We start from the raw sequence: 15,836 nt of genomic DNA on the forward strand, positions 1-15,836 counted from the left end.
ATTATTAAAAATAAATGTAATCGCGTCCTGATTTTTTCCACGATGAAATGTTTACCTCGAGGTACAGCCTAAAAAAAAAAAGTTTTTAAGTTCATTGAGAGTGAAACAATATTGGTATTGTTACCATTTTTAAGAATTTGTTATGTAAATACAAAAATATAGTTTAAAAAACTAAAGAAACATGCTTTTAAAGATTATCAAACTAAAAAGTAAAAAATAATTTTAAAATTAAATTTATGACAATAGTATATAAGCAATACTAGTATAAATGAGAAAAAAGCTTGAGGCGCTTTGTGCCATATTTTTTGAATATTAAGTCACAGAAGTTGCGCGCCTTAGACCGCTCGGCTAACGAACGTAATGAAATGGGTGGGACATTTCACAGTGATGAGTCACTCACTCTTAGTCGAAAGAGTTACAGACGGACAGACATAGTTACAGACGGACAGACAAACATACAGGTGAAGCTAATATAAAGCATGTAATAAAAATATATATATGTTTGTCACACACATTCACTTTAAATATAATAATTCAATAGCGATTTTGCATTCAACATAAGCTATTTTTTTAGCATTTAAAATGAAAAGAGTATTGATGTAACATTATTGAAATATCGCTAATTTATCAAGTAGGCAAATTCAAGTCCAAACATATCAGTTTTCCTTTAATTAATCTTTTTATAGTGAAACGTTTTAAGATAACTTTCTAACGCTTAGATCTTCATGAATATAATATTACGCTTTCACTGGAAAAAAAATTGTATGAGTCCTTAACCTAAGTGAAGAAAATTACATCAAATAATGTATTTTCATTTACCTAACCTTGACATCACAACTCTTATTGAAAATAAGAAATTAAATATTCTATAATATACATTAATGAGAGCGTTTCACAATTTTTCAAAATTTAATTTCTATTAAGGTGAAATAAGTAAAAATAAGATTTTATTGATTCTATGATTCCAGCCAAATACAATGAATGTTATACGTTATACGTAGGGACACCTGTATTTCGCGATTTCATTGCATGTCAAGGTATTCCAGAAAACACTGTATCTTTTTCTAAGAGTCATGGCAAATTGTGAGGGTGCAGCAGTACGGTGACCACATTCTCATTGGCCCCGTCAAGAGCGGGACGACACCTCTCACCGACCTCAGCCAATAACCACTGGAGAAAAGCTACAGTATTTTGTGAAATACCTTGACACGAAATGTATTCGCGAAATACAGGTGTCCCTAGTTATACGTTATATCAAAAAGAATATGCGCTTTCTTATAAAAAAAAATTCGATTCCTAATGGAGTGAAAAAGATGCTGACTGTGACTAAAATAAAATATGTGTTGGGAAAACCAAAACTTTAAAATGTAATTGGCACACATTAAAAACAAACAGGTTTACATAAATCACGACATTGTAAATTGCAACCATGAATGATTTTGGAATGAATGAAACATAATGTGTAGGGACAGGAAAAATTCGCGGGTTCAATGACCTCCAGGATGAACTCCCATAGTTCTACGTACACTCGGTCAAATGTCGCCCACTTATTGGCTGCTGTCTTGTGAGACGTCTCAACGTAGCAGCCCGTGATTCGATAAAGCTTTGGTCGGGCGTTTCTCATTGGCCCAGAGTCATCCAGGTGAGTTGTGAGCCAATAGCAGAGGCAACACTGAGGTATAACTATTTGTATTTTAGCCTATCGCGAAATGAATTCGCGAATTTTTCCGGTCTCTAATAATGTGTATAGTCCTCACCCTTTGTATATAGTATATTGCGTTACTTAAACATTGTTTAGAACGCAGGACCGCGACACGCGCCAGGTTCGGAGCTGGCTGGCGGCCCTGCGCGGCCACTGACGTCACGCGATGTATCACGTGCCGTCCACTGACGTAAGGCATGCCACGCGCGCCTTGCCGGAATCCCCCCTCCCCCCTCCGCTCCACGAACATCATCTTGCCCCGGCACTGTTATATATCTCTGAACGACCTTGGGAATTCCGCGGGCCGCCGCGCGGAGTACCGAGAACGAACGCCGCCCTTCTGGACTGTTCGGGCGTCGGGTCGGCCCGGGATGAAGCGACTCTTCACAGTTGCTCTCGTCGGTTCGAGGAGGGGCCGCCTCAAGTACTTAAGCAGCGAAGCCAGCCTATGCGGGTGTTACGAGCGGATTCTGGTCGAAGATAAGTGCGACATCGGCCCAAGATGGTAAGATACACCCCCTCCCCCCCACCCTTAGAATGGCGCGAAACGGAGTTCGACTGGTTCGTGATAGTGCGGCGACTGAGTGGCGCGAGACTGTGTGTGTGGACAGGCGCGAGGTAAGGGGCGCACCACTGTTGATCCTAGCTCCAGGGAGGAGTGCGAACTGCGGAACTTTACAGTCATTGAGTGACTTGAGGATAAACATTTTTAAGTGCCAGTGATTTGTGATTGGACGTTTTTAAGTAACAACTATTCATTATTACTATAAATATTAGCAATCAATAAAACTGTAATAAAACTTAATTGGGCTATCCCTTACGAACCCATTTCTCCCCGCATTATAAATAGTAACAATTTTTTTTAGTATATACGTTACTTGCAGTGTTACGGTATTTGCGCGAGCAAAACTATGGGTAGTAAGTTAGTTTACTTATAATAGGTGTTTTAAAGACAAAGGAATAATGATATTAGTTCATCTGTCCTGTGCCCTTCCGTCCGTTCTGGGTCCTGTGCCTAGTGTCTGGTGTCAGGTACGCCATCTTGGATTGTGAAATAACACCATGGTCACAATTTTGGATTCTAAAATTTTCTGCCATTTAGAATTCTAGAAAGTTCTGCCACTTTGGGTCCTAGAACACTTCGCCATATTGCCGCCATTAAGAAAATCCTTAATTATCATTCAAAATATCCAGAAGAGGTTTATAAAGTATAAAAAAATTATTTAATACAAATTTTAATAAAGTGCATTTATGTCATCAAAGTATTGGTCCCAAGTTCGAACCCATCAATGTTAATTAAATAAAAAAAACATCCAAAAACCAACAAAATATTTTTAAAAATTCTACAAAAATTAAAAAAGAAAAACATTTATTTAAAAATGCACTTGTGCCATTAAATTCTTAGTTCCAATCATGAACCGTCTAAGTCAATCTAATAAAATATTTAAAAAAAATGAAGTATTTTTTTTCAAATATAATAAAATATTTAAATAAAAAGCACTTATTGGTCCGAGTGCAAAGTCCTCGATTGAAACCCAGCGACTGCAAATTTAAAGATTCTTTTCTCCATGGTGACTACCAGCAGCCTGGCCCCCACGACCACTTGCATGGCACATATGACTTCTACCAGTGTGTCGTAACGGCAGCTATATTGGCCGCCATGTTGGACTCTCTTATCGTGTGATAAAGTGCATTGCCACCATGTTGGTTAAATTTTTTTACCCGATAGAGCGCACTAATGTCAATCACTAGATCGTCAGCAATCATAGCTTAGCCATCTTGTAGCCAACCTGGCAGCAATATTAACAGGTTATGCGCAGTCAGTAGGCCGAAAAAAGTGATTTTTATTAATTTTTTTCCTGAAAAGTAATTTAATTTACTAACGTAAAAAATTTATACACACATATATAGTGGTAACTTTTAACTTCATTTAGATATTTTGTTTTCATAAAAATAATGACTTTTAAAGCTGTTGTAGCCGATCTCTGGGTACACCTATAAAAATAAAGACATGTTACGGTGAGCTGGACTAGATCATCTAAATTTAAAAAAAATCTTATATTTTCTTAATATAAGGTATAATCTAGTATTTAATCAAAGGAATAAGAAAAAAATTATTTTTTTTAACAAAATGACTGTTTTTAAAAATAAAAATAAAAATGATTTTCGATAAACATTTTGGTCTGAAATTGTTTATAAAATCGAAAAATTCTTCGGCGAGAAAAACCTTCGATTGATTACTAAAAAATAATATATAGCCTATATATATATATGTAATGCTTTTGTAAAAAAAAATTGAGATTGATTTGTTTAGCCGTTTTTGAGAAACCTTGCTCACCGACTTTAAAAAGCGCTTTACACATAGTAATTTTTTTTCTTTTTTATTCAACTTAACACAGAGTCGTCTATTCCAGGACCACATCATAAACCCTCCGTTCCTTCAACAGCTTCTAATAACTCGATCTGGTGTTTGCAAACCTCTCTTCCCACTCGTGTGCTGTCATGCTACCTTCGTTCGGAGACCGTGACACGCTCTTCATCCTCTTCGGCATATAAATGTGCATTGGGCCGAAGTGAACGTCCCATTGCCCTCATATAATACAAGAGTGATGCTGTACCTTCATTGAATATTCCGGCAGCGTTGTTGGCAGTTATTTTCCACAATTTTGGAGCCACACGGAATGATTTTCTGAGCGATTTTCCATATCAGTCGATTGTAGCTTTCGTTGTGGTTTTGTGCGAAACCACCAACACAACTTTCTGATAATTTTTAATTGCTGAGATCTGTGTTGATCGGATGCACAGTCTCAGCAACATCCTGTGATAATGGCCGGTAATCACGTTTAAAAGTAGATAATTCATTCGCAACTAGTGCCTGCTGCCAACTGCAAAATGACTCCTGTCCGATTGGGCACATTTAGTATTGAGGACAAAAATGATAATATGTAGTGCATTTTGCATTACACATATTCTCTAAGGAATCATAATTTATTCTAATTGCTAAGCCATAGAAAAATATCAATTTATCAGTCATTTTAGCAGTACGCTTATATTTTCCACCAAGGTTTTTTTGTCTTTTTTTTTCTTTTCACTTTTTCCAAATTTTCACATATTTTTTTCACACAAAATCGGAGTCACGTGACAATTATTTTCTGTATTTGCCCAATATAATCTTTCTTGGTACCTTCTTTATCACCGTAAGGTGCAGAGTTCAAAATCCCTGATTACGTTTTAGTCTCACCGTCTCCGATGTAATATTTCTACTACACTCCGAATTTTTACATTGAACGTTTGAACATTTAAACGACTGCATCGACTTCCATTTTTTCCAGAAGAACCTGTATGATTTGCAGAACAATTATCTTCATAATCTTGAGACCAATCATTATATTCTTCAGTGTTCTTTTTCTTATTCCAAATTTCACATTGATTTCAGTAGGAACTTTTCAGAAAAATATCCAAGTATTTTCCCGGAATAACATCCAATCAATGATGTCACGCCGTATAAGGAAGTATATCCTCACTTTTTCCATGTTCCATCGCCAGATACTGTTTATTCTGCACAATTTGCATCTCCTTGGTGTCCAGAAGACAAATTTTTCTCTTAAGTACAAGCTTGTTGGTAAAGTTTCTCGGTGTCTGTTTGCACACAGAAATGTATATTACTTATAATCATATAGTAAAAAAAAGCTGGCATGTCCATTAATCCGCAGAATTTTGCTGCACCTTTCAATTCTAATCCGAGAACTCTCATGACAAATAAAAAACGTCTATTTATCGCATAAGAAAGCCCGACAAATGGACTATAATTGATGGTACGAGCTGCGCACTTATCACACAACAAAACAATCTTAAAACCAAGTCTTCGTTGAGAAGCAATTTCAAACTTTACATCTACGTCACAGGAGTAGTATATAATAGTTCCTCCTGGGACAGGGTTCAGGGCGTGGAGCTGGAGCCGAGGAGCCTGCCGATTGCTCTGACGTCACGGCGGCCATTTTGGATGACCGTGACCGTGACCTTTGACCTTGACACCAGTGGCCATATTGGATCCGCCGTATTGGATCCGCCATCTTTAAATCGAGTGCCCCACTCACTAATGATGAAATTTTCGTCACGGCCACCATGTTGATTTTTTTCCTGTTCCGCTGGAGGCCACCATCTTGGATACTGTAGACTTAGTTTATGTTGTTTGTTGTAAAAATAAATAAATAAAAAAATTTAAAATTAAAAAAATTACAAAAAAAATCATTAAATTCTGGCTTGTACTAGAACTCTATCTTGACTCAACAATGAGAATTTCACAAGCTAGCAGAATCTGTTTATGTATTTTTTTGTAATTTTTTTAAAAATGTTTATTAATTTATTTTTATTTATTTATTAAATATTTTTTCTGTTATTTTATGACATCAAAGAAAAGTAAAATGGTTTTCTCCATGTGCTACTGATTATTCTTGTCAATACGTTTGATCCTGATTATTCTTGTCAATATGATGATTGTTTTCTCCGTGTGCTCCTGATTATTCCTGTGGTTTCTTCAAGTGCTTCTGTCTATTCTGAGAAACCGCTCTCTGCATGTAGGATTTTTTTACCCAATGAGTCATGACGTTTTATTTGGAGTTACATTTAATTCGAGAATTTCTGCTACTAAATCGGCACTTGCAATTTTTTTTTTACCAGGTGGAAATAAAAAAAAACAACCATTACTCACTCAAATAATATACCATTAGACATCTGTGAAGCACTAACATGCAAGACGAACTTCGTTCTCCTTGGTGTCTAGCGAAACCATCCTTCTTTTGCGATCGATAGTGAGCATCCCACATCCTACATAAAATTACTAAATAATATTTACCTGTAAGAAACATGCGGTGTCATCTGTTGAAAATAATCGACACTTCTTTAAATAGGTTATTTTGCATGAGATAAATTAACTCTCACCACTGAATGGTGCTATTGTAGTCAGAGTCATGTAGTCTCGTAGCCACGTAGCCTCGTGTCCTGGAAGCTTCGTAGTCCTGTAGCCTCGCAGTCTCGTAACCTTGTGTTCGGGAAGCTTTGTAGTCCTGTAGCCTCGCGATCACGTAACCACGTAGACTTGCAATCGCACAGTCTTGTAACCACATGACTCGTAGTCACGTAGTCATGATGCCTTGGAGCCTCGTAGACTTGTAGCTACGTAACCAAGTAGCCTTGTAATCTTATAACATAATGCTGTTAGAGCAGTTGAAGCAAAAGAGAAAATTCCATCGAAGACAGATGCGGCAATTGGAACCTTGTAGACTTGTAGCTACGTAACCAAGTAGCCTTGTAATGTTATAACATAATGCTGCTGGAGCAGTTGGAGCCAAAGAGAAAATTCAGCCGAAGACAGATGCAGCAATTGGAGCCTTGTAGACTTGTAGCTTCGTAGTCAAGTACTCATGTAGACTTGTAGTCCTGTATCCTCGCAGTCTTGTAAACTTGTGTTCTAGAAGCTTCGTAGCTCTGTAGCCCCGCAGTCTCGTAAACTTGAAGACTCGTAGTCACGTAGTCTCGTAACCTCATGGCTCGTAGTCGCGTAGTCATGATGTCTTGGAGCCTCATAGACTTGTAGCTACGTAGCCAAGTATCCTCTTAGACTTGTAACTACGTAAACAAGAAGTCTTGCATTCTTATAACTAGAGACCCGGAAAATTCGCGGGTTCATTTCGTGTTATGCTAAAATTCAAATAATTATACCTTATTGCTGCTTCTGTCATTGGTTCACTGTTAATCTGGAGGACTGAGGGCCAATTAGAGACCTTCACTCATAGAATTGTCAAATCACAGGCCACCCAGTCGAGACGACTTACAAGTCAGCAGCCAATGAACAGTTGGCATTTGCCCGAGTGTGTAGAGGATATTGGAGTCTATCCTGGAGGTCATTGAACCCGCGAATTTTCCGGGTCTCTACTTATAACATAATGCTGCTGAGGTAGTTGGAGCTTTGTAGACTCGTAGGAATTTGGAGGGTCTTGTAGGCTCATAGAATTGAAGCTTTGTAGCCAAGTGGTCTTGTAGCCATGTAGCCTTGCAGTCATTTGGAGCCGAGTAGACTTGTATCCTTGTAGCTTCATAGACATTCGTTTCGTAGCCACGCAGCCTTTTAGCCATGCAGTCTCGCAGCCATATATAACTTGTAACCAGCTAGATCCTTGTAGACTCGTAGCCTTGCAGCATCATAGTCTCTTAGACTCGTAGCATTCTAGCCAATATCATTGGAGCTGTTGAAGCAAAAGGCAGTTGGAGCCAATGACTGTTGGAGGCAATGACGTTTGGAGCCAAAAGACTGTTGGAATCAATGACTGATGGAGCCAATGACTATTGGAGCCAATGACTTATGAAACTAAAAACTGATGGATTCATAGACTGTTGGAGACATTATATCCTAACTTAACATTGACGATCGCATCCTACCGAGTTAAATGTACGTGAGAATGTAACTCCTTTTGTTAAATGAGCTTTCGTTTTGTAGTATGTGCTTCCTTTTAAAAAAGACGGTGCGTCCAAAATGTGCTTCATTTTTGTTGATTATGCAATCAAATGTGCTGCCTTTTTGATTGTGCTTCCAAAATGTGCTACCTGTTTTGATTGTGCTTCCAAAATGCGCTGCTTTTTTGATTGTACTTCCAAATGTGCTAATTTTTGGTTGATGGTGCTTCCTTTTTGTTGATGGTGCTTCCAAAATGTGCTGATTTTTGATGGGATTCTTGGTCCTCTTGTAAGCGTAAAAACATGTTACGTTGGTTTAGTTGAATATAATTAGCTGTCGATGAAGAAGGTCGTGAGGTTCGGAAATAACTGGTCTATACGTCTGACATTGTTTATGACCCTGTCTCGCGGTCCGAAGACGTTTGGTCTATATATGTATGTATGGCTTTGTACATGAACGGATTAGAGGTTATTCTAAGTATCGAAAAACTAGACTTTCATGTTAGGCTTATCGGCAACGTATTTAATTCGTCGAACATTGTCGTACATTGTCTTGAGTTTTATTTTTGAAGAGAGAATAATTAATAAACTCAATGAAAGGTACGGAAACCAAAATATAACATTTATTTAATATTTAGTTACACTTGTCACCTAGGACAGGAACTGATTGTAAATTAATTGTAAATTTATTTGGTGAATTTTGGAATTTTTCCCGCATTTCTAGTTAAATAATTACACGATTCCAATATGGCACCCAAATTTCAAGATGGCGGGCACCTCAGTAATAATAAATGATTACTGCACTCTAGCAGGTTAGAATAAAACTAACATGATGGTAATGCTCTCTATAAGGCGAGTACACACACAAGATGGTGTCCTCCAGCAGACGAAAACAAGATGGTGGCAATGTCCTTTAGCAGGTGGTAGCTCCTGGTAGCATGTACTGACTACAAAATGTCGGATCCATGATAGTCGTCAAGGTCGAAGTCAAATTTCAAGTTCAAGGTCAAATTTTAAGTTCAAGGTCAAGGTCAAAGTTCAATGACAACAGTCGAGGTAAAAAGTATGGTGAACAGAAAATTATACTAACATGCCATCAGCACACTCTAGCAGACGAAAACAAGATGGTGGTCTCCATCGGACGAAGACAAGATGGCGGACATGACATCATACCAGCTGACGATATATACCTTGTTATTGGTGGTGGTAGGTCAGTCTGTAGGTGGCTTCTGTGGAGGAAGGATCTGTCGTTTTTTTTATTTTTTGTTCTTACCGGTTTCGAATCAAGGACAGGAATCGATTTAATCAATCATTATTATAATAAGTTAATTTTTGGGTGAATTTTGAACTTTTTTTCATTAAAATCAGATAATAAATAAAGATTTTCAAGATGGTGCCTTTCACGATAATTGATACAAGTGGTGACATAATTCAGAATGTCGCGTGTGGCGTAAGACATTTTTATTACTTTTTATCGAGAATTTTTTTAATATATTAATAAATTACTGGTTACTTTCGCCGGGAATTGAACCGAGGACCGAAAAAAATTAAGTAACTTAACTTTTGTAGTATGCAATTTTTTAAATATTTGTTGGATTTTTTTCGGAATTACTAGCATTAAAATTACGGATTTTCAAGATGGCGGCCGTAACGCGAATTGCAACAGTTGTGACTTAATACATGATGGCGGTTCTGTCTCAAACAGGCGGTGCTATTATTACTTAAAACTAAAAAAAAAATACAAGTCCGAATATGCATGTTATTTTTATATATACCTTACTTAAATCTCAGTCTGGTAAATGTCTCGATGGCCTTGCGGTTAAAGGCATATGTTTTCCAACCTAGAGATCAGAGCTGCGATGGTTCGAATCACAGAGCTTCCAATATATTTTGCATAAAAAATTCAATTTAATATGTAGATAAAGACCATAAAAGATATGGTAGGTAATAGAACATCGGCCTTATGTGATGAGACAGAGCGACGCTGGCACTCTCTAGGAACAAACAGCAGAAACAAAGTCTATGGTATCCAAGATGGCGGCCTCCAGTGGAACAGAAAAAAAAATCAAGAGCGATGCTGGCGCTCTCTAGGAACAAACAACAGAAACTAAGTCTACGGTATCCAAGATGGCGGCCTCCAGCGGAACAGAAAAAAATCGATATGGTGGCCGTGACGAAAATTTCATCATGAGTGAGTGGGGCACTCGATTTAAAGATGGCGGATCCAATATGGCGGATACAATATGGCCGCCAGGGTCAAGGTCAAAGGTCAAGGTCACGGTCATCCAAGATCGCCGTGACGTCACAAATCAAGATGGCCGCCGTGACGTCAGAGAAATTGTCAGGCTCCACGGCTCCAGCTCCACACCCTGAACCCTGTCCCAGGAGGAACTATTATATACTACTTACAGGTTTTACACTTTACATAGTAGTCAGAAATTTGCTGCAAACACTGTAATAAAGTTCAAAATTCGATATTCAATAGATGGATAACGCGGAACTATCATGTATTGGTGCATTTTTTTTTTTTTTTTTTTTTTCGCAGGGGCACTAAATGTAATTGTGTCGACTGTTTTTGGATTAAAAACATTTATTCTCTTTTTTTCGGTCGTGACTTTAGCATCTTGGAAGACGCCATCTTTTCTCTACTACACTTCATTTTCACGGAAAATTCATAACAGAAAGTATAAACGAGCTCACTACATTACTGCTTGGCATGTCTATTTAGACTGGCCACTCTTCAATGCTTGCCAGTTTGGAATGAGAAATTGTTAAATTTTTCTCACAGGTACAAAATGACACTACTACCTTGTCACTCGATGTATATGCATACAATAGAAAGGGCCATAAAAACAGCTGCGGCTCGGGCCTCAGTGAAAATTACTTTCTAACTCTCCGCGACATCTTTAAAAACCATGCGTGTAACTTTGGGAATATTTGTCGAATTGACATTAAATTTGCTGTGTATTTACTTAAACAAACGTACATTACGGAATAAAATATATTTTTTGATATATTATGTTGAAAATTTTGACTGCGCAGATGTTCCGCGAAGCTCCGCAACCTTCGGGAACGCTCGGAAGCCATCGCAAACGCTCGGCAGCCTTCGGGAACGCTCGGCAAAAGTCGGGAGCGCTCGTCTGCGCTCGGGCACGTTCGGCGAGTTCCCCCGCGTAGCGAGCGCTGGGAGCGGCCACAGTCGCAACTCGTCTCCCACAGCGGTGGACTGCGTGCAAGCCGGAGGGGTCGTCATGGATCGCTGGCGCGGGAAGGTGGCCGTGGTGACGGGCGCGAGCGCGGGCATCGGCGCCGCGGTGGCGCAGGCGCTCGTCAGGCACGGCCTCAAGGTCGTCGGGCTGGCGCGCTCGCTGGACAAGATGCAGGTCGGTCCACTTCACGAGGTTACAGCTCGCCGAGACCTTTGAATATATATACTGTATAGAAGTCGCCAGCCCAGGTTAAAATTTCTAATACGGTTTTGAGGTAGTTGGTTAATTCACCGCCGCAATCGCCACCATCTCTAGGGGCATCGACTTGTGGTGGTCCCTAGCGAACAAGTGTCGAACTCTTCAGACACCCCTTCCCCCTCCCGTTGAACCACCTTGAGCTGCAGTGAATGATGGGTGGGGGGTGCGAGGAATGACAGCGGGCGACAGTGCTGCGCTCTAACGTGTAAATAACAACTAACGATACAGGGCGTTACGGCAGCGCACTGCAGCGGTGAAGTTCCCAAGCTGCTCATCATACGCTTCTGAAAACCGTAGAGTAAATCCTATCCACTCGCGACTTCTATACAGTATATATATTCAAAGCCGAGACGTAACAACGGCTGGGCGCATTCCGTGCGCTTCCTGCAGGGCCCGTTCTACAATGTAACGGAGTCGGATTTCACGGAATGGTCATAGGGACCGGAAAATTTCGCGGGTTCAATGACCTGTAGGATGAACTCCACAGTTCTACGTACACTCGGTCAAATGCCACCCACTCATTGGCTGCTGTCTCGTGAGGCGTCCCAGCGTAGCAGCCTGTGATTCGATAAAGCTTTGGTCGGGTATTTTTCATTGGCCCAGAGTCATCCAGGTGAGTTGTGAGCCAAAAGCAGAGGCAGCACTGAGGTATAACTATTTGTATTTTAGCCTATCGCGAAATGAATTCGCGATTTTTTTCCGGTCTCTAGGAACGGAGTTTCTAGAACAGCACGCAGACGGAGACGGATCCGTACGGATAAGCTCGGCAATGCTTAGCTCTCCGGTGTACGTTGCTCCTAGCGACCAATAATATTGACTGCGATGGTAGCCATGTTTATGTTCAAAATGCGTTAAAAATGGTTTCATGTACAAGAATGTCTCAAGTGTTCTATTGCTACTTTGTCGTTTTTAATTTTTATTATATGTGTAAATTCTTCCTCGTGCTATGATCTCGAAGAATAATATTTTATTTTAATAAAACTAATATTTCGTAACATTGAATTGCATTCCAGTTGGTTTGCCATTTGTTACGTTTCCGTACATTGTGGAAGCAGCAGAAGCGATGATGAAATGTTTAGGGAGATCCATCTCCGTTATGTGATCCGTATCCGTTTCCGTGCCATTGTTGAACGGGCCTCAGCGGAATAAAATACAATGCTGTAGCCATACAAGTTTCTGTTTAGAAAACTATGGCCTAACCTGTCATGGTATTATTTTCAGGTAGTTATTTCCCAGTTAACTAAAAAATCATCCGCAAATCATCTCCATGGGTATTTCAAAAAATATTACAGCAGGATGTGCAGCATTAGGGAAAACAGAAACTTTGTATCGACGTGAAATTTATAATTTATGGAAAAACAGAGAATATTCAGATAAATATATGTCGGGGAATTAATGTGAAACGTTGATACGAAGGCATATTGTGCATTTCTAACCCATCAACTGCTTCTAGCATATTGGGTCCAGTCTTTGTCGTGCTGCTGTGTTTGTGTGCCAAGTACTTTTTGAGCAGAGTTGTATTTTCGGGCAGGTGATACAGAATCTAACATAACCTTCTGTGATGGCTCCTTGGAGTGTGATGAATGAACCAACACATTGTGCACAGTGTCCATGATTTTTGTTACATTATTCTCACGACATTGAAGAATCCTAAAAAAACTCGATGTTATTTGTTTTTATGGTATATTACTTCTTTTGTCAGAAAAAAAAGAGAGACCTGGTAACACCAAGATAATATGTCTGTGGTTTTTGCGGACATTCTGTACTAGTGTACTTGTGTGAAAAAAAACTGTCACCGTATTTACGATAACTGCCAAGTGATTGTACGAAGGAAAAAAAATACTTAGTGTTTTTTCTCACTCAAAGCAGGACAGAGACACTCCTGACCTTCATATCGGGTTGAAAACGAGTTGCAGTCGCACGGAGATAGCGCAGTCGGATTCACCCTGACTTCCGGTGCAAGGGGTTCTGGGTTCGAGTCCCGGGTAAGGCATGAGTGTGAGTTTGTAACTGTTTAGATTTGGCACTAATTTGAAGAAGCCAATGGTATTGCCAAACTATCAGTAACAAAAAAATAAAAAGGGGTATGTATGAGTGGTGGGTGATGAAAATCACGTCAGCCAATCATTATTAAAAATAAAATAGTAATAAGTTGAAACCTAATTTTTTTTTCTAAATTAAAAATATATAAATCATATTTAAAAAGCGGCCAGATCACGCGCCTTCCACTCAAGGCCATTCGGGTCTGACTTGCGGCGTGGTCAAAACCGGTTTGTTTTCGCAAAAAAAGGAAAACGTAGCAGACGTTTCCGTGCCCTGTGGATTTTATTAGGGTTTTCCCGTCCCCCAGCTCATTAATCATGCTCATCTGATCAATCTTCGCCGCTCATTTCGACTAGACGTTTAGCCGTTATTCATTGATTCATTTATTCAATTACTCATTCATTCATAGTCTTTACAGAACACTCGATGGCTAGAGACCGGAAAAATTCGCGCTTTTATAACCTCTAGGATAGACTCCAAACTCCCCTACACACTCGGGCAAATGCCACCTGCTCACTGGCTACTGACTCGTGACACGTGTCAACTGGGACGCTTGCGATTCGATACTTTTTCTTGGTTGAAGGTTTTTCATTGGCTCATAGTCCTTAAGATAAACTGTGAGTCAATCACAGAAGTAATATTAAGATACAGTGGTTTGGATTCTAGCATATCGTGAAATGAATCCGCGAACTTTTCCAGTCTCTAGAATCCTATCCCCCTCCTTTCTCCTCTTTCTATATTTTCTTATTTCAACAATGCATATATGATACAATATATGCACGACCACGACTATCTCCTGATTCATTGGGTAACGAAACAGACTTGAAGCACAACTGCATCTCCCTCACGTCGATGATTGGACTACATTGCTCTTGACACACTCTGAGCCAGTTAAGAACAAGGAGAAGAAGTGGTTACGCAATCACGCGCAACCAGCCAAAGGATGTGACTTTCCTATCGACCAATGAGCACTATATAAAGGCTTGATGATGTGTAGGCAAGTTGAGTCCAGCCTGGAGTGAAATGAATCCGCGAAATAATCATGACGCTATTAATTTTTAAAAATACGAGGTATGATCAAATTTACGGTGAACAATTTTAGAACGAACAAAGTTGAACTAATTTGATAAAATTTGAACTAATATGAATCAAATTGCTCTCCTTGGCTGGCGATGCGCCCTCATCCCAATGTTGATTCCAGGATTGGAAGCATTTTTGGAAGGTTTTTCGAAAGGTCTTCAGCTGCTCCGTCGCGGGCCTCTTGATGTCGGGAACTGCGTCAAACCGTTTCTCCTTTTAGCACGACACATTTTTTCTGGTCTTCGTTTCACAAACAAATATCAAATATCAATGTTAACACGTTGTTCGTAAACCATAGACTTAGAGATACGGAAATTTCGCGCTTCTCTTAGGTTAGAATGCAAACCTTCACACACTCGCACTGTGTTCATGATTGGACTGCAGTTATTCGGACACGCCCCTGTACGACTGTCAGCCAACGATGCCCAGCTAGGAGAGAAGTAAGCGTATCAGGTAGAGACAATTAAGAAAGGTATTAATGTTTTCGCTAAGAAATCAACCGATGATAAAGCAAACATGGGTTGAGCAGACCTGTGACTTTCAATTCTACCCTGAGGCCAGACGAATCCGCGAAATTTCCGTGTCCCAGTAAACACGACCTCACTCTTCCGGCCTTGGAAGCCGACTGACAAGTCACAACTTGTCCAGACTTGAAACCGATTATTAGAGACCTGTAAAATTCGCGATTTCAAATCCCTTAAGTATGGACTCCATGATCCTCTATGCACTCGTGCAAATTACATCTGCTGATTGGTTACCGACTCGTAAAACCTATTGACTGGAATGATCGTGATTCGCTAATTCTTCTGTTAAATATTTTTCATTGGTCCAGAGTCCTTCAGATAAACTGTGGCCCAATCACTGAAGCAAAATAATGTCAAAAGTATTTGGACTCTATCCTATCGCGAAATGAATCCGCGAATTTTACAGGTCTCTACCGATTATCTCAACAGATCAGGATATCGGGCTTGTTACTTCAAATAGACGTGGCGTAAAATTTACTGCTATGAAAACTCATTCACCGTATTTTTTAATCACGCCTCGTACAATAATCGAGAAACCAATAATTATATTAAGCGCTCCAGTTCTGC

The 15,836-nt window shown here is 39.6% G+C and overlaps 1 protein-coding gene across 1 annotated transcript in view; it reads left to right on the forward strand.

Annotated features, from left to right (window-relative positions):
• LOC134528364 (farnesol dehydrogenase-like) overlaps positions 1 to 15,836 on the forward strand; it is a 41,444-nt gene that overhangs the window by 5,715 nt on the left and 19,893 nt on the right. The window contains exon 2 of the mRNA XM_063361931.1: positions 11,198 to 11,538. Within this exon, the coding sequence (XP_063218001.1) occupies positions 11,198 to 11,538 (341 nt within the window). The remainder of the gene's footprint in view (positions 1 to 11,197; positions 11,539 to 15,836) is intronic.

The sequence above is a fragment of the Bacillus rossius genome, chromosome 1, assembly GCF_032445375.1.
Source record: "Bacillus rossius redtenbacheri isolate Brsri chromosome 1, Brsri_v3, whole genome shotgun sequence".
NCBI classification, from domain to species: domain Eukaryota; kingdom Metazoa; phylum Arthropoda; class Insecta; order Phasmatodea; family Bacillidae; genus Bacillus; species Bacillus rossius.